This window comes from Heteronotia binoei, chromosome 17 (assembly GCF_032191835.1).
Source record: "Heteronotia binoei isolate CCM8104 ecotype False Entrance Well chromosome 17, APGP_CSIRO_Hbin_v1, whole genome shotgun sequence".
In the NCBI taxonomy this organism is placed as follows: Eukaryota; Metazoa; Chordata; class Lepidosauria; order Squamata; family Gekkonidae; genus Heteronotia; species Heteronotia binoei.
Window position 1 is genome coordinate 56,454,024 of NC_083239.1, and position 23,160 is coordinate 56,477,183.

Consider the following 23,160-nt stretch of genomic DNA (forward strand, 5'->3'; position numbering starts at 1 on the left):
CTGGGGGCCCACGGTGCCTGAACAAGCAAGTCCCCTGGCTGGGAGGGGGAAGTCCCTCGATTCCTGCCCTGGGCCTGGGGGGGCAGCACCAGCAGTACAAGAAACAAAAGCCGCGAGCCTCTTCCGCTCGCCTGTCAACCCCCCCACCGCCTCCTTTTGTGGAGGAGCTGGCTTGCGGCCGGGGGGGGGGGCCTGAGGGCCCCTGCCCAACATGGCCTCTTGTCCCTGACCAGCAGAGATGGCAAAGATGGCTTGGGAGCAAAACCAGGAGTCAGCTGGAAGAGAGGGAGGGATAGGGCCTCCACCCCAGGAGGTGTCCCCCCCCCCCACAGCTGAACCTGCAGGACTTGAAGAAGGTCCCCCCTCCCTGTGGGGCCCCAAGTACCGCTTCACCTGGCTGAGTCAGGGAGGGGCAGCCCCTCTCCCCCCTTCACCCCACCCCTCTCCAAACGCCTGGGGCTGGAAACAGATCTGGACTCTGACTCATGCACAGACATCGCATAGAAAATATTACAAACAGTCCCATTTCTACAAATATAGTGTTTTATGTTTAAATTCTTTTTTTTTTCTCTTTAACTTCCTGAGCCATTCCCAACCTGTCCTTCTCTAGAAAATAATTTAACTGTGAGAAAGTGCTCTTCTTCCTAGGACCCTGGGGGCCCTCGCCTAGGCTGCGTGGCAGGCACCGGCCGACGGGGCCACGCCTGCTCAGGCCCCCAGCCTGGTCTCCGCGGCTCCAGGAGCCAAGCGGCCCTCCTCAGCTCCAAGGCCAAAGCCTGGCCCCGGGTGGACAGAGAGGCCTGTGAGCCGGGCTGGCGAGGGGGCAGAAGACACAACCATACTCCAGGGAGAAACAGGCGGGCCTTCTCCCCCCCACCCCCGGGGGGGTCGTGTGCCCAAGCGGCAGCAAGGGCCTCCCGCCAGGCTCCCCCTGCAGGGCCTGCTGCTGCTGCCACCACTGCTCACAGCTCCTTCTTCTCCACCGCGCTGGAGAAGATCTCGGCAAACTTGCGCAGCTGCTCATTGGCTGTGTGCGATTCCTCCTGGAGCCGCTGGTTGTTTTGCCGGAGGTTGGCCACTTCCGCTTGCAGCACCACCTTGTCCTGCTTCTCCTGCAGCACAAAGACCCCCCCCAAAATGAGAGGGGCCACTGGCAGCCGCCCAGGAAGCAGCACCCTTGCCCCGCCCCAACCTGAGAGGAAGCAGGATGCAGAGGCCCCTCCCCGCCTGTGCAGGAGAACCCGCTCCCCCCTCTTACTTTCTGGAGGTCGCTGTGCAGCTGCTTGAGCATGGCTTCCAGCTGGTAGACTTTGCCCGTGAGATCTGCCGCGGGGCGCTCCTCACTGCAGGGGGGAGAGCAGAGTGGGAACTGGGCCCTTTTTGGGGAGGGCCCTGAGGTGGCAGTAGCCATGGGGCAGGGAGACAGACTGTCCCCAGGGAGGGGTTCCCGGCTGGTGGCTCCCTGGGCTCAGAGGCACTGCCTGGCATTCTCCATGCATGGGGGCCTTCCGAGATGCTCTCTACTTCCTGCCCCCCCCACGAGGAGGCCCTTCCTCCCCCCCTTTTCCCAAGCAGCTCCCACTGCAGAAGCCCGCCCCCCCCCCGTGCCTGACCTCCCTGCCCTCCTTCCCGAGAAGGGCCCCTCACCTCATGGTGGGTGTGGTGCGGGGGGTGGGCTGCCTCTCCAAGCTAAGTTGCCCTCGGCCTCCAGGCCCCTCAGGGCTCAGCGCAGACTCGTTGAGGGAGAAGAGGGAGACGGCTCTCTGCACTGGAAGGAAGGAAGGCAGGAGAGGGCAAGTGGGTGGGTGGGCAGGCTGGCTCCCGGGGGACCAGAGAACTCAGCCGCCTGCGTCCCTGACCCCCAGGGAGCAAGCCCTGAGTCACCCCCGGGGCCCTCTCCAGCTGCCAACCTCCAGAGCAGCCGAGCTTCTCCAATGACTCAACGAGTCTGCGCTGGGGGGGGGCATGAGGCCGGGCCTCCTTCCAGCAGGGCAGACAGCAATCCCCCGCCCCCCCCCCCCCCCTTCGAAAGAGAGGCAGGCTGGCCCCCTTCCCTCAAGGGAAGGTGGGCAAGGGGGGCACAAGACATGCCCAGTCTCTGCCTTCAGATTCTGGAGCACCCAGGGGGGTGGAGCTGGGGATGATGGGATAGAAGGAGCGAGCAAGAAATGGGAAAAGCCAAGGAGGTTGCAGCCGGTGCCCAGGGGGCCAGGAGAGGGGGAGGCTGCTGCTCCACACCCCAGGGGCCAGGGATTCCCCCCTTGCTCAGAATCGGGGGGGGAGGCAGGTCTTAACCCCCCCATGTGCCAAAGGCAGCCAAGAAGATGCTGCGGGGTTTCAATGGGTGACCCCCAGGCCTGCTCCCCCCCCCCGGCTCCAACCCATGTTGGATGCCCTGCCTGATCACCACAGAGCTTCCCCACTCCTGAAAAGCGCCCAGTGGCCCCACCCCCTCTGACCGTAAGGGCTCCCGGAGACAACCAACAAGCTCCAGGGCCACCCCTGCTGGCAGCCATTGCAAGGTGCTCCCCAAAGGGCTACGGCTCGCTTCCCACGGGGGACAGTGGGGCAAGAAAGGGGGGAGGATTCTGCTGTTCTACTCAGCCCCCCTTCCCTCCCCCAGCAGAGCACTCGGCCTGTCCCTCCCCAGCCAAACCAAGCCAAGGCCGGGCCTCCCAGGAGTGGGGGAAGAAATGGGGGCTCTGGGGAGGCCCACTGCTTCGGCCCCCCTGCTGGCAACTCCCTGGGGCGGCCAGTCCAACCCAGGAGCCGAGCCTGGAAAGAGCAGGGCACAGAAGCCGGTGGCAGCGAACACAAAGGGACGGGGAGGCTCAGAAGCAGCAGCAGCAGCAGCAGGAGAGCAGAGCCAGCCAGCCCAGCCCAGCCCGGAGTCCTTCCGTGGCTGAGGAGGCCCCGGGAAGAGCGGCCAAAGCCTTCCCCTCCCGCCAGCAGGCCCGGCTGCCTCCTCCTCCTACCTGCCTGCTGTTCCTTCACTGGTGCTCGCTGAGGATGGTGAGGACGGCCAGCCGGCCACAGAGCAGAGCTGAGCGGAGTGGAGCCCAGGCAGGGTGGGCTGGAGCCTTCCCGGCGCTCCTCCTCCCCTCCCCTCCCTCCCGAGGAGAGCTTTCTCTGGCGTCAGGAGGGAGGGGCTGAGCCTGACGCAGATGGCAGGCCCCAGCACATTGCCAGAGAGCCCTCCCCCGCTGCCCTGCTGGGAGCAGAGGAGCCGGTTGGGCCGGCCGGCCTGCCTGCTTGACTCTCCCAGAACAGCAGGGAACGGGAGGGGAGGCAGGGGGCACTGGCTTTAAAGAGAGGCCGGCGGTGGGAGCCACATCCTCAAGCCCCCTCCCTACCCCAGAAGGACACAGAGCAAGAGCCAAGCCAGCCGGAGCCACAGAAGAAGGGAAGGGGGGGAGACAAGCCCAGGGCAGGCAAGGTCCCACCGTGAAGCTGGCAGAAGGAATGTCCAGCAGGGCCAGACAACAAAGGGGCCACTCCCCCCCCACTCTTTCACCATGTTTGGGGTCCTCCGGGAAAAGCACCTTCTAGGATTTCAGAGCCATCTACCTGGCCCCCCTGTGCTCTGCTGGGAAGGGGCTTTTCCCCAACTCCCTGCCCTGGATTCAACCCCAGCTCCCTCCCAAGGCCCGCTCTGGCTGGCAGCCGCTCTCCAGGCAGAGAAAGGCCAGTCCCGCTGGGTCTTGAACCTGGGACCTTATGGCCTTGGGGGCCTCCTCACCTTCGTAGGCCTTGGCGGCACTGACCAGGCTCGACCACTCCAGGCCAGCGGCTGTGTCCGGCAGAGGCATCAGGCCCGGGTCAATGCGCCGCAGGGGCTTCTCCCGCGTGTCGCTCAACGAGAGCTCCGAAGCAGAGATGGGGGCTGCAAAAGAGAAGCCCCACCCCGTCAAGGGCCTGCCAGGGACGGCCCAAAGCCCTCTTGCAAAAGCCCCCACCCCACAGCACTGCAGGTAGTTCCAGGCATGGGGGGGATTCGCCCTGCCGCCTTCCTAGCAGTCAAGCCCCTCAGAAGAGGCAAAGAAGTGCCAAGGCCAGAGAGGGAGAGAGAAAGGCCAGAGAGGCAGGGAGAGAGAAAGGCCAGAAAGGAAGGGGGAAAGAGAGAGGCCAGAGAGGCAGGGAGAGAAAAAGGCCAGAGAGGGAGGGAGAAGAGAGGGAGGGAGAGAGAAGGCCAGAGAGGAGGGAGAGAGAAAGGCCAGAGAGGGAGGGAGAGAGAAAGGCCAGAGGGAGGAGGGGAGAGAGAAAGGCCAGAGAGGGAGGGAGGGAGAGGAAAGGCCAGAGAGGGAGAGAGAAAGGCCAGAGAGGAGAGGGAGAGAGAGAAAGGCCGAGAGGGAGGAGGAGAGAGAAAGGCCAGAGAGAGGAGGGAGAGAGGAGAGAGAAAGGCCAGAGAGGGAGGGAGAGAGAGAGAGAGAAAGGCCAGAGAGGGAGGAGAGAGAGAGAAAGGCCAGAGAGGGAGGGAGAGAGAGAGAAAGCAGAGAGGGAGGGAGAGAGAGAGAAAGGCCAGAGAGGGAGGGAGAGAGAGAGAAGGCCAGAGAGGGAGGGAGAGAGAGAGAAAGGCCAGAGAGGGAGGGAGGAGAGAGAAAGGCCAGAGAGGGAGGGAGAGAGAGAGAAAGGCAGAGAGGGAGGGAGAGAGAGAGAAAGGCCAGAGGGAGGAGAGAGAGAGAAGGCCAGAGAGGGAGGGAGAGAGAGAAAGGCCAAGAGAGGGAGGGAGAGAGAGAGAAAGGCCAGAGAGGGAGGGAGAGAGAGAGAAAGGCCAGAGAGGAGGGAGAGAGAGAGAAAGCCAGAGAGGGAGGGAGAGAGAGAGAAAGGCCAGAGAGGGAGGGAGAGAGAGAGAAAGGCCAGAGAGGGAGGGAGAGAGAGAAAGGCCAGAGAGGGAGGGAGAGAGAGAGAAAGGCCAGAGAGGGAGGGAGAGAGAGAGAAAGGCCAGAGAGGGAGGGAGAGAGAGAAAGGCCAGAGAGGGAGGGAGAGAGAGAGAGAGAAAGGCCAGAGAGGGAGGGAGAGAGAGAAAGGCCAGAGAGGGAGGGAGAGAGAGAGAAAGGCCAGAGAGGGAGGGAGGGAGGGAAAGAGAAAGGCCAGAGAGGGAGGGAGGGAGAGAGAAAGGCCAGAGAGGGAGGGAGAGAGAGAGAAAGGCCAGAGAGGCAGGGAGAGAGAGAGAAAGGCCAGAGAGGGAAGGAGAGAGACTCACACTTCTTCTCCGAGAAGCTGCCCTGGCTGGGGGGCGGGTGCTGCTTCCGGATAGGCAGAGTGCAGGAGGGGTAGGTGCTGGTGAAGAGGACGTCGTTGGCCAGAGGCTGCTCAAAGTCGTAGGTGCTGGCAAAGGTGGCATCACGTCGGCCACTGCAGAGGCTCTCATCCGACAGCGTGCGCTGGAGAGTTTTCTGTGGGGACTGGGAGTGGGAGGGGGGCAAGACCCAACAGTGAAGAGGCCATTCCAGACAGCCTGCTCGCTTTCTTTCTTTCTCTTTCTTTCTCTCTCTCTCTTTCTTTCTCTCTCTCTCTCTTTCTTTCTTTCTCTTTTTTCTTTCTCTCTCGCTTTCTTTCTCTCTCTCTTTCTTTCTCTTTTTTCTTTCTTTCTCTCTTTCTTTCTTTCTCTCTTTCTTTCTTTCTTTCTTTCTTTCTCTCTCTCTCTCTCTCTCTCTCTCTCCCTCTCTCCCCCCCCAGAGGGGAGCGGAGGAGCCATCCTCACAGGTAGACTGCCTCCGGACAGGGAGGTTCCTTGTCCCGCTAAAAGGCCGAAGCTGCTTGGGTGTTTCTACCCACCGAAGCTGCTTGGGTGTTTCTACCCACCTCCCAGCTGGGCCTTGGAGTGAGATCAGAGCAGAATCCAGGCAGAACAGGTGGGGAGGGAGGGAGAGGGAGTCCTCCTTACATCTAAAACCTGCCCCCGGCTTCCCACTTCCTCCTCCTCGGCCCACCTGCTCCTGCTCCTGTTCCGCCAGGCTGCTGTCCATGATGATGAGCTTCTTCAGGTCGTCCTCAATGGTGGACTTGTGGGTCTTGCGGGGGGAGCGGAGGTCGCGCAGGGAGGCCCGCAGCCGCGGCTGGCCAAAGACATTCTTGGTGTTCAGGTCGACCTGCCTGGGGGGAGAGGGGGAGCCCAGGTCACTCCCCAGCAAAGAGGGCTTCCTCCTCCTGGACTCTGCCCACGCACTGGCAGCCGTAAGCTGGACCCGCTGGACTTCAACTGCCCTTGTGGCCACAGGCTCAGGGGTAGGGATTCGAACACAGGCCCCAAGGGCCACAGCAGATCAAGAACAGACCGTCACCCTTTGCCTTCCCTTGCCCACCCTCCTCAACCTAATGTTTCCTCCAGGGTGAGGTTTTTTTCACATTTTGATCCTTTCCACCCTCTTTCCACAGTCCTCCTTTCTCAAGGCATCTCTTGCAATAAAAGTGAATCTTGTGATAATGAAAGCCAACTGATCCCGAAAGCAAAACCGAAGCGGAAGGAGGGGCCGTCCCAGGGGCACTCTCGGGGACCCTCAGCCAGAGGGGCCAGTAAAGGACGGGGGACAGGGAGCGCCCCCCCCACCTCCTTGAAACAGAGCCTGATCCCAGGAGCCAGCAAATGGCCTTCTGCTGGATGGCGCCAGAGTTTTGGCCACCATGTGTTGGACTGGATGGGCCCTTGGCCTGATCCAACAGGGCTGCTCTGATGTTCCTGCCAAACAGCTCACTGCAAGTGCCCCCCATCCCACCCTGGGCACCTCAGGATAGGCGGAAGGAAGCCCCCCCCCCCCCCCCAGGGCAGGATCTCCGCCACCAAAGAAGAAGAAGAAGAAGACTGCAGATTTCTACCCCACCCTTCTCCCTGAATCAGAGACTCAGAGCAGCCTACAATCTCCTTTATCTTCTCCCCCCACAACAGACACCCTGTGAGGTGGGTGGGGCTGAGAGCTCTGACAGAAGCTGCCCTTTCAAGGACAACTCCTACAAGAGCTCTGGCTGACCCAAGGCCATTCCAGCAGCTGCAAGAGGAGGAGGGGGGAATCAAACCCGGTTCTCCCAGAGAAGAAGGAGAAGACTGAAGATGTATACCCCGCCCTTCTCCCTGAATCAGCGACTCAGAGCGGCCTACAATCTGCTACCTCTTCTCCCCTGTGAGGTGGGTGGGGCTGAGAGGGCTCTCACAGCAGCTGCCCTTTCAAGGACAAGTCGCCCCGAGGGCCTTTCAGGTCCCCCTTGGAGCAAGCAGCCCCCCTCCCACCCACCCCCAAACTGCCCAGCATGCCTTCAGGGACTCCCCTGATGGGGGTGAAGTCAGGGGTCGAGAGCAGTGGCAGCTCAGCAAGCATTAGCCCCAGGAGCAATTTCCAGGCCCCCTTGCAGGAAACCCCCAGGCCTAAGGGCTGGGATCCCGCCCAGCCAACAGGGGCTTTGTGCAGGCAGTCCAGCCGGGGCGGGGCTCAGGCCAGGCTGGACTCACTTCTTGGGGTCGGTGGAGGGGCCCGGCCCGGCAGGGGCCTCCTCGCCCTGCTTCCACCCTGCCGGCAGGTGCTTGCTCCTGCTGCTCTGCTTGGAGAAGAAGGACTTGGGCACGGAAGCTGACAGCTGGAAGGAGCTGGACTGTGACATGTGCAGGGCCCGCGGCCCATCCGCTGCTGCCATCTTCTTGTAGACCTGGGCAGGGTAAGTTGCACGGGAGCTGCTATGGCTGGAAGGGGGAGAGAAGAGAAGGGCACCTCAGCTCAGAGGGGAGGGGGAGCGGAGCCCTGCAGAGGTGGCTTCTGGGAAGGGCTGCCCAGGGTGCTTGCAAGAGGCTGCCACCAGGGGGCGCCAAGGGCTGCTACTGGGGGGGGGAGATGCCACAAATGACACTTGGGCAGAGGTGGCGTCTCCCTCGCAAGCCAGCTGGGACAACGGGCAGGCTCCCAAACCCCAGTCCTTGGCGCGTGCTCAACTGGCGCCTTCAGCTGCCTGGCTGGGCTTCTCCTTCGAAGGGGGAGGGGGGCCAAGGCCTGTCAGCAGGGAAAGGGCCGTAAGTGCTGCTCGGGAGAGAGAGAGACTCCAGAGGGAGAACCGGGAGGCCTCAGGGTCCACCAACCTTGGCTGATTGAAGTGGCTGTTATTGCTGCTGCCGCCCCGGCCAGCTATGCTGGCTCCCACGGCAAAGGCCTTGGGGCGGTAGACCCGGCTCTGCCCCCCGGAGCCGACCCCGGGCGATGACTCCCTCCTCTTGCAGCCGGCCTCATGCAGGGCAGCCCCGTAGGGAGGAGAGACGGCGGGCATCTTGTCCCGGCGCAAGGACTTGGCACTGGTGGCGTCGATGCCGCTGTCGCTGGAGCCCCCTTTGGCCAGGGGGTCCGGATCAGCCTCGGCAGGGTCGGGGGTGTCGAACCAGCGCTCGTCACTGTGGCTGCTGGAGGCGTTGCTGGAGAGGGTGTTGCTGCTGGAGTGGCTGCTGGAGTACGGCCCCTCGCCCTGGGGGTGGGGGGAAGAGAGTCAGGGGTGCCTGGCCCACCGGGGAGCACTCGTGGCCATCAGCGGCCCCAACTCACTTTGGCATGGCGGTTGGGAGACTCCTTGCCCGTGGGGTCCTGTCTGCTCGGCCGCTTGCTCACGCTGCTCCCGGAAGTGGCGGACAGTCGGTTCTGCACAGGCACGTGCCACAGCGGCTCTGCGGGGGCACAGGAAGGCCGGGGGAGAAGAGCCTTGGGGCCACTCCAAACGGCCCAGACACCCTGGACTCCCTCCCCCCGCATGCCAGTTCCTGGGTTATTCCGATCCCTGTCTGCCGATGCAGCCAGAAGCCAGTGACCAGATGGGAACGGGGTGTGGGGAGACTGCAGTGTACTCTCCCCTCCCCGTCTTCTCTGGGCAGTCAACTGGGACTCAGGACAGGCCTAGGGGGGGTGTGAGAGAGATGGGCCATTCTCTCCTTCCCCAGCAGAAGGCAGAAGGTGGGAAAGGGGGCTTCCTCGAGGCTGCCTGGGGGAGGAAGGCAAAATGCCCCTACCGGAAGAGGTCTGCTGACAAGGGAGACAAGATCCCCAGGCCCTGGAAAGTCACGGGCTTTGCTTCCAGGCCCTTCTTCACGTGGTGGTGGGGGGCTTCTGACTTGCCCTCACAAGGCCCCTGGGCCCCCAAGCCACCCTCTGGGAAGAGCAGCCTCTTCCACTTGTCCCCCCGCTTGCCCTCACTGTCCCAGGCTTCCCCCTTGAGGTCAGGCCTGATGGGAGCTGCTAGGCCAGGGAGACCAAGCCCTCAGTCTCCCCCCCCCCCCCGGCCCCCCTGCTGCTTACCAGGCTTGGGCCTCTCCATGGTGCTCTCGTGACTGGGGGGGGAAGAGGAGGAGTCTCCGTTGGGGGTCCCCTCATGGGTGCAGAGCGGGTCGAAGGGCACCAGAGGCCGTGGGCAGGAGGCTGCAAACCTGTGCGCGGAGCAGAGAGAGGCCGACAGCTCCAGGGAGGCACCGCCCAGCTTGCACTCATTAGCAGATTTTAAAAATACCAGACGGGGGGGGGGGAGGGAAGAGGTGGGAAAGATGGGGGAGGCAAGTGCCAAGAGCTGCATCAACCAGCCGAAGACTCCTCTTTCCTCAGCTCTTGGGGGGAGAACTGAATTTTTAATGTTTTTTATTTATACCCCGCCCTCTCCCGCAAGAGGGCTCAAGGCGGCAAAAACAAACATCAGAATTAAAACATCACAAAATGTAAAACTGGCCAGCAAGGGAGGCCTGAGCTACAAAGTGCCCGCTGCAACCCCCCCCTCACCCCACCACAGCAGACCAACAGCTCGCCTGCACCAGGGAACCCCCAGCACAGCTGCAGGGCAGAAGACGGCTGCGGGAAGGCCCTCTGGCCCAACCTCCTCTTCCCCACACGTTGGGCCTGGAGGGCTGAGCCGCTGGACACTTCTGTCCATTGCACCTGCCCCAGTGGCCATGGGGGAGGGAGCAGCAGGACTCCAACCCCACCCCACCCCACTTCAGGCATTGTGTTATGCACTTAAGAACATAAGAGAAGCCCTGTTGGATCAGGCCAGTGGCCCATCCAGTCCAACACTCTGGATCACAGAAGAACAGAAGAGAAGCCCTGTTGGATCAGGCCAGTGGCCCCTCCAGTCCAACACTATGTGTAACAGAAGAACATAAGAGAAGCCCTGTTGGATCAGGCCAGTGGCCCATCCAGTCCAACACTCTGTGTCACAGAAGAACAGAAGAGAAGCCCTGTTGGATCAGGCCAGTGGCCCTTCCAGTCCAACACTCTGTGTCACATAAGAACATAAGAGAAGCCCTGTTGGATCAGGCCAGTGGCCCCTCCAGTCCAACACTCTGTGTCACAGAAGAACAGAAGAGAAGCCCTGTTGGATCAGGCCAGTGGCCCTTCCAGTCCAACACTCTGTGTCACATAAGAACATAAGAGAAGCCCTGTTGGATCAGGCCAATGGCCCCTCCAGTCCAACACTCTGTGTCACATAAGAACATAAGAGAAGCCCTGTTGGATCAGGCCAGTGGCCCATCCAGTCCAACACTCTGTGTCACATAAGAACATAAGGGAAGCCCTGTTGGATCAGGCCAATGGCCCCTCCAGTCCAACACTCTGTGTCACATAAGAACATAAGAGAAGCCCTGTTGGATCAGGCCAGTGGCCCATCCAGTCCAACACTCTGTGTCACATAAGAACATAAGAGAAGCCCTGTTGGATCAGGCCAGTGGCCCTTCCAGTACAACACTCTGTGTCCCATAAGAACATAAGAGAAGCCTTGTTGAATCAGGCCAGTGGCCCCTCCAGTCCAACACTCTGTGTCACATAAGAACATAAGAGAAGCCATGTTGGATCAGGCCAGTGGCCCCTCCAGTCCAACACTCTGTGTCACATAAGAACATAAGAGAAGCCATGTTGGATCAGGCCAGTGGCCCCTCCAGTCCAACACTCTGTGTCACATAAGAACATAAGAGAAGCCCTGTTGGATCAGGCCAGTGTCCCATCCAGTCCAACACTCTGTGTCACATAAGAACATAAGAGAAGCCGTGTTGGATCAGGCCAGTGGCCCCTCCAGTCCAACACTCTGTGTCACATAAGAACATAAGAGAAGCCCTGTCGGATCAGGCCAGTGGCCCCTCCAGTCCAACACTCTGTGTCACACAGTGGCCAAAAAACCCAGGTGCCACCAGGAGGTCCACCAGTGGGACCAGGACACTAGAAGCCCCCCCACACACTGTGCCCCCCCAAGCATCAAGAATACAGAGCATCACTGCCCCAGACATAAGAACTTAAGAGAAGCGATGTTGGATCAGGCCAATGGCCCATCCAGTCTAACACTCTGTGTCACACAGTGGCCCAAAAACCCAGGTGGCATCAGGAGGTCCACCAGTGGGGCCAGGACACTAGAAGCCCTCTCACAGTGCCCTCCCAAGCACCAAGAATACAGAGCATCACTGCCCCAGACATAAGGACATCAGAGAAGTCATGTTGGATCAGGCCAGTGGCCCCTCCCATCCAACGCTCTGTGTCACTCAGTGGCCAAAAAACCCAGGTGCCACCAGGAGGTCCACCAGTGGGGCCAAGTCACATCCCTTGTCCCCTCTTGCCCTGCACCTAAACAGAGAAGCCCCCACCTCCCCCGCCCTTCCGGCCCCACCACAATATCGTCTTGGGTGTGGGAACACCAGGGTATGGTGGGCAGTGTTCCCTCTAAGCTGAGTTAGTGTGAGCCAGCTCACACATTTTTAGCCTCCAGCGCAGAGTGTTAAAGCTGCAGTGCTGCAGTCCTAAGCTCTGCTCACAACTTGAGTTCGAGCCCAGTGGAAGCTGGTTCAGGTAGCAGGCTTGAGGTTGACTCAGCCTTCTGTCCTTCCGAGGTCGGTGAAATGAGGACCCAGCTTGCTGGGGGGAAAGCATAGATGACTGGGGAAGGCAAGGGCAAACCACCCTGTCAAAAGTTTGCTGTGAAAGCAACGTCACTCCAGAGTCGGAAACGACTGGTGCTTGTGCAGGGGACCTTTCCTTCCTTTCCTTTCCACACATTTTGTCTTCGCTCAGGAAGGAGGACCCTGGAGCACACTCACTGATGCAGCAGCTCACACAGTAGAATTTTTGCTCACAAGAGTCTGCCGCTTAGAGGGAACACGGAGGGTGGGCCTTCCGGTCTCTCTCCCAAGGCAGCCTTTGAGTCAGGCACAGTTGGCACTAGGGGTGGAGGGAGAGAGCCGGAAGGCAGAGAGGGAAACAGCAGAGGCTCTCTCTCACTTCTCTCACCCCCACCCCTGCCCCACCAGTCGGAGCACATCACAACACTGTGGCAGCCTCACCAGTCGGAGCACATCACAACACTGTGGCAGCCTCTTCACCTTGGCTGGGGCCTGGGCACCAAGGAGAGCACAACCCTGGACTGAAGCTCCCCCCAGCACAAGCAGCCCCCCCCCGGCCTTGTGCCTTGGAAAGAACTCCAGCACCCTCCAGCTAGCCGGGGGTGGGGTCCTTCTCAACTGCTCTGGCCACTATGGGCCTTCACATGGGACTAGCTGACTCCGAGGAGACCCCCCAGAGATGGCCTCTGGAGACCCCAACCCCATGGGGGCGTCCCCATCACCCCCCCCCCTTCTGTACCTGTCTGGACCATGCTTGAGCCGGGAATAGGCCGCTCCAGAGGAGGCTGGCGTGGAAAAGCTGCCCGAGGGCTGCCGGTAAGGGTGTGCCGTCCACTCTGCTCCAGCGGGGGTGGAGGATGCAGCGTGGGGAGTCTCTGGGAAGCTCACTGGCCTGCCAAGGAAGGGGAAGAGGAGCTCAACCCTGCTCTGTCTCTCTCTCCTCCTCTCCTCAGCACCTTCAGAGCCAGCGGCATCCCAGAACACATCGCAGCCTCTTCTGGAAGGCATGCAAGAATGCAGCAAACTGGCCACGGAAGGGTGGGGAGGAGGCTCCATCGGCTGTGGCCCCCAGGAGAGAGAGAGGGGCAGCACACAGCAGGCACTTCTGCCACCCCCCGCGGCCTCACCTCTTGCTATGCAGGGACTGAGACTCTCGGTACGGAGGGGCCGCGTTCTGTTTCGGGGTCCTCGTGAGGGACTGTGACTGGCCGTGGCCGGGGGCGGGCTGCTCTCCCCACTTGGAGGCCTGTGAGGCCCCGTGGGTGGCAGACCCGCTCCACTGCCACGCGGAGTTACTGCGGTAGGGGGGCCGGTAGCCCACCGGCAGGCTCTCCGGCTCCACCTTCGGCTCCATGGTGCTGACGCGGAAAGACTCGGCCCAGCCCCTGGAGAAGAGGGGAAGGAGGGGTGAGAAGCTCTGTCCTCGGGCTCCGGCCCACCCCTCCTTTCCCCTGCTCTGGAGTCACAGCCCTGAGGCAGACCAGACTGGATCCTGCCTGCCCCGAAGGAGGGAGCCGCTCCCCTCAACCCCCGCCTGTCACCTCCTGATCTGCCAAGGCTGGCTCCAGCGCCCACCAAACCCTTCCTTCCTTCCTTCCTTCCTTCCTTCCTTCCTTCCTTCCTTCCTTCCTTCCTTCCTTCCTTCCTTCCTTCCTTCCTTCCTTCCTTCCTTCCTTCCTTCCTTCCAGGGCAGGGGCCCAAACCTCGCCTGGGGGGCTCTCCCGCCCCCTCCCACCAGAGCAATGCTTCTCTGTGTGCGGCCCAGGAACCCTCTCGGCCTGCTCCCTTGCAGACCCGGGTTCAGATCAGCCTCCCTGCACAGCCCAGGGTGTCACGCACCACCCACCCACTTCTGCGCCAAACCAGAACTTCCAGCCGAGCAGGAGAAGGGCCGGGGAAACAGGCCCTGATGGGGGAGGTCCTGCCTGCCTGCCTGCCTGGAGGGTGGGCCCCTGAGCAGCTCTCCCCGTGTGGCCTCCCTTCCCTGGGACTGCTGTGCAGCAGACCCCTCCCTCCCCCCGCCACCACCTCTGCAGCTGTGGAACCCCCAGGCAGCCGCACCAGCGATGACGACGACGAAGTCACTCTGCAGGCTGGCAGAGACAAGACCTCGCATGCAGCCGCCCCTAGAAGGGCCCAAGGCCACCGCCTGCATGGAACTGCCAATGCAACACAACCCCTCCCCACCCCCACCACCCCCGTGCCAAAGGGCATCTCTCGCCCCTTTCCCTGGCTCCAGCACCAGCCCAGGCACTGCCCCGGAAGGCCCTCCACTGACAGGGAGGGAGGGGCCCACAGGTGGAAGCCCCACCCACCCTGTCTCCTGCTAGACAGGAATCCTGGGGCCACTCCCCCTCTCCGCCTCCCTCCCACCCCTCCAGGGGCCTTCCCCAGAGGCACAGAAAGGGCCGGCCACGGGTCCCCGGGAGCTTCAGCCACAGCCCAAAATGCTTTGGAGGCCTGGTTAGAAAAAGACTTGCCCCCCTTTGGGTCACAAGGAGGCAGAGCTGAGGGGGCATCCCAAGCCAAGGCCTCCCCCTTTGCTGGTTCTCATCGGATTTCTGGGTTTGCTCCCCTCCTGCGGAGGAGGGCCTGAAGAATCTCCCGTCCCCCTCCAGAAGGGCCCTCCCTGCCTCCCTCCCTCCCTCTGCACACCGACACCCAGTGGGATCTTTCTGACTCACTGCCTTGGGAAGACAATCAGGGGAGAGGCAGAGCAGCCAGCAGCCAGCAGCCACTCCTCCTCAGCCGCTCTGGCTCTGCTGCTGCTCTGGGTCCCCGGAGGCCACCCCTCCCCCCACCCCCTGCCTCTGTGGTGCAGGAAGCCCAGAGGGGGCAGCAGGGCCCACACCCTGCCGTCTGGAGGCTCAGCAGTGCCCGGGACGGTCACCAAAGCGGGGGGTGAGAGAGCCAGTTTGGTGTAGTGGTGAAGTGCATGGAGAAGCGGGTTTGATTCCCCCTTCCTCCACTTGCAGCTGCTGGAATGACCTTGGGTCAGCCATAGCTCTCATAGGAGTTGTCCTTGAAAGGGCAGCTGCTGGGAGAGCTCTTTCAGCCCCACCCACCTCACAGGGTGTCTGTTGTGGGGGGAGAAGACATGGGAGATTGTAAGCAGCTCTGAGTCTCTGATTCAGAGAGAAGGGCGGGGTATAAATCTGCAATTCTTCTTATTCCTCTTCTTCATCACAGGTGGGGGGGCACGTGGGGGCTGCAGCCTCGGGCTCAGCTCCACCCCAAGAGTCAACCAGCCAAGCCCCTCCCAGCTCCAGGCCAGGGGGCACACTTTCTGCACTGCCAGCCCCCAGGAAAGGCCTGGGAACAATGCAGCCCAGACTGAATGCCTGGGTGCTCCTTTGCCCCATGCTGGGTGGCAAAGATCTCTTGGGGGAGCAGACACCCCCCCAGGCCCCCTCCCCCCTGCTCTGAAGTGGCTTCCAACCTGGAACAGGGACTGTGCCGCCTCTGGCAGCCCAAAGAGTAACTCTTGAGACCTTTGGGGTCGTCCCTCTCCAGCACCCAGCCCTCCCACAACCAGCGGGAACAAAAGCAGCGTTTACGCCTCCCCCCCTTTCATTCAGGGGGCTCCCCCAGAACAACCAGCCCAAAGCCCCTCCCCGAGCTTTGGACCGGGAAAGCGCAGACAGACAGGCAGAGAGAGGGGTGCATCCCTGGCCCAGGCTGTGCCTCTTGCAGAGGGGGGGTTTCCTCCCCTGCCCTGCTGGCTGCTTCCCGGGGAGGAGGGAGGGAGGGAGGGAGCGTTACCTGCGAGGAGTGCCGTCCTCGTGCGGGGGGATGATGACCACCTTGACCGTCACGGAGGTGCGCAGCCAGTCGATCATCTGGTCGTGGCTGAGGGTGACCACGGCCACTTTGCAGATCTCCACCAGCCGGCTGCCCTGCCGCAGCCCCGCCTGCCAGGCGAAGCATACGTCATCGACCACCCCAGAGGAACCAGCATCGACTTCAAGTGGAACCACGCATCCGAACGGTCTCGCAGGAAGACTCCCTGGCCAGCAGGAGTCATCTCGCGGTCTCGCAGCCGGAGGTCATCACCTGAGAAGAGGAGAAAGCTGCGAGGCCAGGCCAGGCCGGAACGGAAGCCCCCCTCCTCCACAGCCACACGTCAAAAGGAAGACCCAGCACGGATGCCGCCTCTCACCTTCAGCCTCTGCACAACTTCCTTGATGTCCTCCGGGTTGCTCTCCAAGGCCCGGACAAAGATGTGGTCCCCACGGCCATAGAAGATCTTGATGGCAAAAGAGTCCGGCGTCCAGCCGATCACATCCGCGCAGAAGCAGTTGAAGACCACCTCCTTGGTGGCCAGGTCCAAGAGAACGACGAACTCGTTGGAGATGCCCAGGACGCACGCGATCTCCACGCCTTGGGTGTAATCCTGGGCCCAGACCCTCCAGGCAATGGCCCCCGTGCTGTACTGCTCCGCCCCCACCCGGGCCTTCGCCTTCTCCTTCTTCTTGGAGGCCAGGGAAATCAGGCTGAACTTCCCCGTGGCGTCGATGGGGGTGCTGGTGACGCAGTTCTCAGCCAGGTCCTTCAAGTACTCCTGGCGCGTGCGGGTGGCCATGGTGTGGAACTTGTCCGACTTGTGGGCTGCGTTCTCGGCGTTGATCACCTTGGCCAGCAGGAAATCTCGGAAGACGTCTGATTTGCGGAACACGGCCCTGCTGGGGATGGCCGGCCCAAAGGGCGGGACATCCTTGGATCGGGTCACAGCCACGCTTCACGGGGGGAAGGAATAAGACACGCTTGGTCACCTCATCCAGCCCTCCCTCAAAACCCGCAGGCTGAGGAACCACCTCCTTCAGGCCACCCAGGACGTCTTCTCGAAAGCCACATCATGGAAGAAAGGCCCATGGGGGAACCTCCACATCCAGAGCCAGGAAAGCGAAGGCCTGGGCCTCTAAGGCCTCTTGTTGGCCCCTGTGTGAGGAGACGGGAGGCTGGACCAGATGGGCCTTCAGCGGTCTGACCAAGCAGGGCTCTTCCCAGGTTCTTATGCTCTACAGGCCAAATCTAAAGACTGAGGATACAAGGAAGTGTTCTGACCCCCAATAAGATGTTCTGTTTTTCCTCAGCTGCGTTTTAACAGATGGGGCAACTTGATCTGATCACCACTCAGCCCTAAGCCTTGCGGGGGGGGGCATGTGTGAGAAATCTCCAAGGAAAAGGCCCCCCCAGGGTGCAGCAAGTGGCCCAAGGGCTGGCGGGCAGACCCACCTTGCTCAGGCTGAGGGCAGCCACCAAGGCCCACCCCCTCCCATCCCGACCTGCCCAGCCGTACCACATGTGGCCCCACTGCCCAAAGTGCCACGGATGGCTGAGCTTCACCAGGAGTGGCTTCCTGCCTCAGGCCCCACACAAACAAGTCGTGGCTGGAGATCCACTCGCTGCTGCTTCCAGCCACCTGGCTTCTGGGGGGAGAGGGCCTGCCTCACCTGTAGCAAACGTTCTCCGTGCAGGGGCTCTGGGCACGGACGATGACAAAAACGTGCTGGAAATGGGAGCGAATGTTCTGGGGGGTGAAGGGCAGGGCCCCCGGCTCCTGGAAGATGATGGTGACGATGTCGTTCCCGATGTGCCTCTTCCGGAGCAACTGGGGGGGAAAGGTGGGTGAGTGGCTGAGGTGCTCTGGAGTGCTGGGGAGAGAGGGAGGGCGGACCCTGGCCGGGTGCCAGTAGCAATGAGGCCATGCAGAACACCCACAACATCACAGCACGCTCGGGAGGGGCATCGTTCTGCATTTCCTGGGGCACTGCTGAGACCCCTGCACCACCACCACCACCACCACTGGGGCAGAGCCTCGGGAGATGACGGGGTGAGGCCGCGGTCTTTCAAGGGGATCTCAGGCACCTGGAAGGAGAGGGTCCAGGCCTCTGGGTTGCCCCGCGCAGGGCCCCTCCTCACCTGTTGCCTGTTGTTGGGGGTGTAAGGGAGCATCGTGGAGACGTGGAACATGATCTCGTAGCCCTGGTAGGTGGTGTAGAGGGAGTGGGTTCCCGTGGAGTCAGCTGCAAGGCAAAGCGGTCACGGGGGGGTGGAGGGCCGGTCAGTGGGGAAGGCTCCTGCCTGCCCTCCCTCCCTCCCCCCCCCCGGCTGCAGAGGCATACTTTTGATGTCCAGCTGGGCGGCGTACTTGCTGAAGCCCCGCAGACAGACCTTCTCCCCGAGCAGCTCCAGGAACTCCTCCAGGGCTGGCCCCGCCTCCTCGTTGTTGTACATCTCCTCCTCTGAGCTCTGGTGGGCTTTGCAGTACAGGATGCCCACCTTGTGCTTGCGGCACAGCTGCCAAGGGAAGGAGGCGGGGCCCGGGTGAGACCCTCTGCCCGAAACTCCCAGTCCGAATCCAGGCCCTGTCCCAGGGACCAGAGGGGGAGAAAGGCAGAAGCACAGGGGGCTCCTCTCCCGCTCCCAGCCTGCCACTCCCAGCCCCTGCCCCGCTCACCCCCTGCTCGTCCAGCTTCCGCAGCTGCTCAGTCACTTTGGGGACGCTGAGGGCCATGCGCAGACAGTGGATGTTCAGCTCCGGGACCACGTACTCCAGGGCGTCCTTGAGAGGCAGCCCACGGACGTTGCTGGGCTTGGTGGTGGTGGGCGTGGCGTCCTCCAGAATGGACCCCCGGAGGGTGGTCAGCTGCCAGAGACAGGGGGGGGGGGGAAGAGCATCTCACAGGAGGCTGCCCCGGACAGAGACACAGCCAGAGCACCCCTGGGAGCTCACGCCCTGCTCTTTGCCCTGGCGGCATCCTGCTTCTTGCCCACCACAGCACAGCCTGGGCACAAGAACGAAGCTGCTCCAGATGCTACTCTCAGCTATGGTGCTGCCTGTTTTCATGCTATTGTGCTTTTGTTTTTAATCGCTTTAACAGTTGAATTAACTGTTTTAACAATCTTGTGAAACTGAGCCCACTCATGGGGAGGGCAGAATGCAAGTCGAAATACACCCCCCCCCCAAGGCTGCCTTGCACTGAATCAGACCACTGGGGTGGCTCCACCAGGGTCAGCCTTGTCCAGTCAGACTGGCAGCCAGAGGAAGCTCTTCCAGCCCCCTGGAGCCTGAGCCTGGGACCTCCAGCGTGCTCTCCCACTGAGCCTACCCGAAGACCACCCGGGCGCGACTCCCAGCTCCTTCAGCTGCCACCGCGGAGGCACAAGGATGGCGGAAGGCCTTGCGCTTGTTCCCGAGGCTGAAAAGCAGACAGCGAGGGAGCAGACGCAGGTGGCAAGTCCTTGGCCTGAGACCCCAGAGAGCAGCTGCCAGCCCGGGAGGCAACGCTGACCTGGAGGAGGTCTCAGGCAGCCTCACAATTGTTCACAATCCTGCGGCTGGGAGAAGAACAGGATTTGGGAGCGCAGTTGTGGCTTCTGGAAGAATGGCCTTGGGAGGATGATGGTTGGTTTTGGTTGTGTGTTGCTTCTAATGGTGCGATTGAACGTTCGTCGCTTACTGTGCATTTTGATATTGCATGAGAGGAGTCTGTTTGATATTATTTTGTGCTATGACATGGTAAAGACTGTGATGCATTATTTACTGGGGGTTTCCTTTGCTTGAGCCTGATTAATTTAATTTTTAATTTGCGATTTATACCCTGCGCGATCCCACCAAATGGGCTCAGGCGGCTCACAACATTAAAAACCACTACAATAACAATAGATGAGGCATATCAAATTAAGCTCTCTCATAAATATCATACATATAGATTAAATCAAAAAGACTGAATCTGAATCTGCTTTTAACATCATCACTTATTTTGGGGCCAAAAACTGCACTCTGTGAAATGCAACCTTTCCGGCAGTGATGCACTTTATTTAGTTTTATCATTTTGCTGTTTAGTTTTTATTGTTTTAAACCTGACTTGTTGGTTTTTATTGTCTACCCCTTGCTGTGATCTGCCCTGAGCCAGTTATGGGGAAAGGCGGGATATAAGTTCACTACATACCAGAATCCAGACGACCGGCACAGCCTGAGACCACAATCCCAACAGTTGGCACCGCTTCAGCTAATTGGCCCAGCGTTGGCACAACTTCCCCCAGGGCCCCCGTGGGTTTGCTTTTTAGTACCAAAGCAGGACTCAGCTGAGGAAGCCAGAGAAGGCCAGAGTCAGAGCCCCCCTCCCTGCAGGCCCAGAGGCCACCTACCTCGCTGGTGCGGAAGATGATCCGGTACTGGTACTGAGGCCCATGCTCCCGGTGGTCCTCCAGCTTCTCGCGCCTGAGGCTGACGGCCACCGGCCCCAGCTTCTCATCCACCCCAAAGTAGTTGGAATGCTCTGGAGAGAGAAGGGGGCAGACAGCTCACTTGGGGGGGGAGCAGGCTCTCTCCTGCCCACAGAAAACAGGCCTCAGGGCCCTGAGACCCCCTCCCCTCTCGAACATGCCCAGTGTGGGGCTGGCCAGGCCCTTCCGGTCAGCTCCAGCTGCCCCTCGAGGTCTCACTTCTGGGCCTCAACTGAACTGCTCTGCCCTGCCCTTCCCTCCTCTCCCCCACAGCATGGCTCTGTGGTTGGCCCATCAGCCGGAAGGCCTGGGCAAGACCTCTCCCCCCCCCCCCCCGGGCCCTGCGACCCACAAGAGCCTCTAAGCACCTTTGCTGCAGAAATAGTCGTGGTAGTAGCGGGCACCCGAGTCCACGTGCTCAATGCTGTAGTGCTTCAGCCGGCTGGCATTCTGCTGGTGGTCCTTGGGGAATTCCAGCACGGAGATGCTGGCATTGGTGCAGTAGGTGGCAGGCCCCGCCTCCCCCGGGCTGCCCTCCCCGCCCCCCGGGGAGCTGGCAGAGGCCCGAGAGAAGCTGACGTTGCGCTCCTGCTGCCCGCCAGTCTCGTTGCGGAAGTGCGGGCAGCTGAGGAGCAGGTCGTTGCTGTTGTCGTCTCCGGGGTCGTGCTCCAGGTTGTCCTTGTAGCTCAGCTCCTCGGGGCCGAGGAAGGAGGTGACGGGGGGCTCCAGGCTCCCCAGGCCACAGGACCGGGAGACGGCAGCAGAGACAGCCGAGGCGGCAGAAGCCCCCGTGGCAGTGTTCCTCCTCTGCGCCACGTAGGCCCGCCTGGCCACCACCTCGTTGAGGTCAAAGAGCATGCTCTGGACGTCGTAGTGGGCAAAGCTCTTCTGGCACAGCCAGGCTCGGCCTCCTTCCTCGGGCTCAGAGAGGACCTTGCCGGCCTCCGGCTCGCTCCGCCCGCTCCGCAGCTTCCGGAAGATGGAGTCCCCACCCGCACCGGCCTCTGCCTTGGGGCCCTTCTTGCGGGACTTCTCCTTGGGCTGCAGGGAGAACTCATCCCCCAGCAGGGCCAATCCTTGACTGTTCCTGGCTTCGGCCTTGCTGATCCGGGCAGCCCGGCAAGACTCCAGCGGCGGGGGGAGCGGGTTCCCACTGCGGAACTCCTTCAGCATGTCGTAGAACCTCTGCTCGGAGATGCCCTGGGCGTCGATGGAGGAGGTGCTCCCGTACTCGCGGAAGAGGGGCAGGCCGCTGGCCAGCCGGGCCCCTCGGGCCTCCAAGGCCTCGTCCAAGTCACACTCGCTGAGAGTGATCTCACTGCTGCTCCTGTTCCGCAGTGGCAGGAATCCCCGGGCCGGAGAGCGGGGCCAGCTCTCCTGGAACTCAGCATCTTTGGACCTCCTCCGAGCCAGGCGCTGGAAGCCTCTGAACCCCGAGGGGACGGCCCCACTGGGAAACTGGCCATTCTGGAAGCCCCACGGCATACCGGCGGCCGGGGTCTCCAGGTCTCGGGGCGGGAGGGGGATGGCGGGGTCCTTCAGCCCTTCTCTCTTGGGAGGCCAGTCAGCGATTCTGGCCCGGACCCCCATTTTTGGCATGGCCGGAGTCGTGGTGGCCGGCCGCGGGGCAGCAGTGCCCTCCAGGTGCCTGGCGCAGCCATTCTGAGCCCAGAAACCCAGGGAGTAATAGTCGCCACCGCCTTTCAAGCCTGGCCCCCCCGCGTCTCCGCTCTCACGGACAGGCCGATACGAGGTCATCGTCCCAAGGCAGCTCTGACTCCTGTGCCCGGAGGGAAGGCACCGCTCATCTCCATCGGGACACGCAGGCCTCAGCCGCTGCCAGGAAAGAAGGCACCGTGTGCTGCTGGCCGACCACAACCCACTGGAGGACTCGCTGCTGGGCACCGCCCTCCTGCCATCGCCACGGACTGCAGCGCTCGAGTACCCACCGCATGAGCAGGGCGAAGCTGCAGCCGGGCCTTCTCCTCACGCTCCTGGCTACTCCCAAGACAGGCACTGCCGTCACGTGTCCTGGGCCATCCTGAAAGAGAGAAGGGGAAACGGCACCTTAGCCAGGCCTGGAAAGGGGCCAAAGCAGGGGTGGGAAACACTGAGCTGGCCAGAGGCAGAGCAACTGCTCCTGGGACCGCTGCTCCAGGCCCTTCCTAACCCCCAGAAGCCCAAGTGCTCATGGGCCCAGAGGGCAGGGACCTTATGCCCCCCCCCCCCACCTTCTGAGATGCAACCCTTGACTGGGCATGGGCAGAGCAAACTGTCACCCAGAAGCACCCCCCCTCGGAAGCTGAACTGGTGGGCTCCCTAGCCTCCCCCTCCCACTAAGCCCCAGGGAGGGGCACCACAAAGAGGGCATACGGGGGAAAGGGCTGCAGAGAGAACCCTGCAAGACAGTCATGGCAGAGGGCAGTGTGGCACCCACACACACACTGGGCAGAACCTGGCAAGAGCGGTAGCAGAAAGTAATATATGGGGTAGATAAAAGAAGCTTTTTTTAAAAGATGCAAGATATAGATTTATTACCATATGTTACCAATAAAATTGTTTTAAACACAAGAAAAGTAAAGGGTGCAAAGAAAATAAAAGCCCTCCCATGACTAGCTATACGCTCCCTTCCTGTAATTCCAACTGACTCACCACTCTTTGGATGAGGGAGCCCTCAGGACTGCAGCCTTCTCTCCAGTCAAGACTCTCCCGACTGCAGCCTCTCCAGAGAGAACAACTCTCTCTCTCTAGTGGGATCTTTTATTGTTTTTCTCCCAGGTCCCACCCCTCTGTTCTTCACTGGGCAAGTTTTCATTCCAAAAGGTCTGCCCACCCGATCAGAGGGACGGAAGGGATCCTGGGAAATGTAGGCCCTGTGGCTACTTTAATGCAAGATTCCCTGGAGCCTATAGGTCTAGGATCATGACAGGCCAACTTGGTCCTCGTCTTACAGCCCTAGGCAACCTGCCGGCTCACTCCATGGAGGGGGCTGTTCTGGGCCTCACAGGAAGAGTCCCTCCATATCAACACCCCTCATAGTTTTGCTTACGTACACCCCGCCCACTGTGCAGACCTCTCGTCCCACGCTCCGGCTCTTT

General features: G+C 61.4%; 2 protein-coding genes across 2 annotated transcripts in view; one reads left to right on the plus strand and one right to left on the minus strand.

Annotated features, from left to right (window-relative positions):
• The window catches only part of LOC132586353 (cytochrome P450 2G1-like), a 520,878-nt gene that overhangs the window by 468,864 nt on the left and 28,854 nt on the right, over window positions 1-23,160 (plus strand). The window lies entirely within an intron of this gene.
• SIPA1L3 (signal induced proliferation associated 1 like 3) lies at window positions 464-21,978 on the minus strand. Its single transcript, XM_060257804.1, has 21 exons — window positions 20,431-21,978; window positions 19,985-20,115; window positions 18,291-18,479; window positions 17,956-18,130; window positions 17,753-17,856; window positions 17,284-17,441; window positions 15,990-16,566; window positions 15,856-15,883; window positions 15,593-15,791; window positions 12,958-13,215; window positions 12,570-12,722; window positions 9,261-9,388; window positions 8,517-8,635; window positions 8,063-8,439; window positions 7,445-7,672; window positions 5,934-6,096; window positions 5,204-5,405; window positions 3,740-3,883; window positions 1,648-1,768; window positions 1,259-1,343; window positions 464-1,112 (listed from the first exon to the last, which is right to left on the minus strand). Exons 1-21 carry the CDS (start codon window positions 21,818-21,820, stop codon window positions 963-965), a joined length of 5,079 nt encoding a protein of 1,692 aa, XP_060113787.1. The 5' UTR covers window positions 21,821-21,978; the 3' UTR covers window positions 464-962.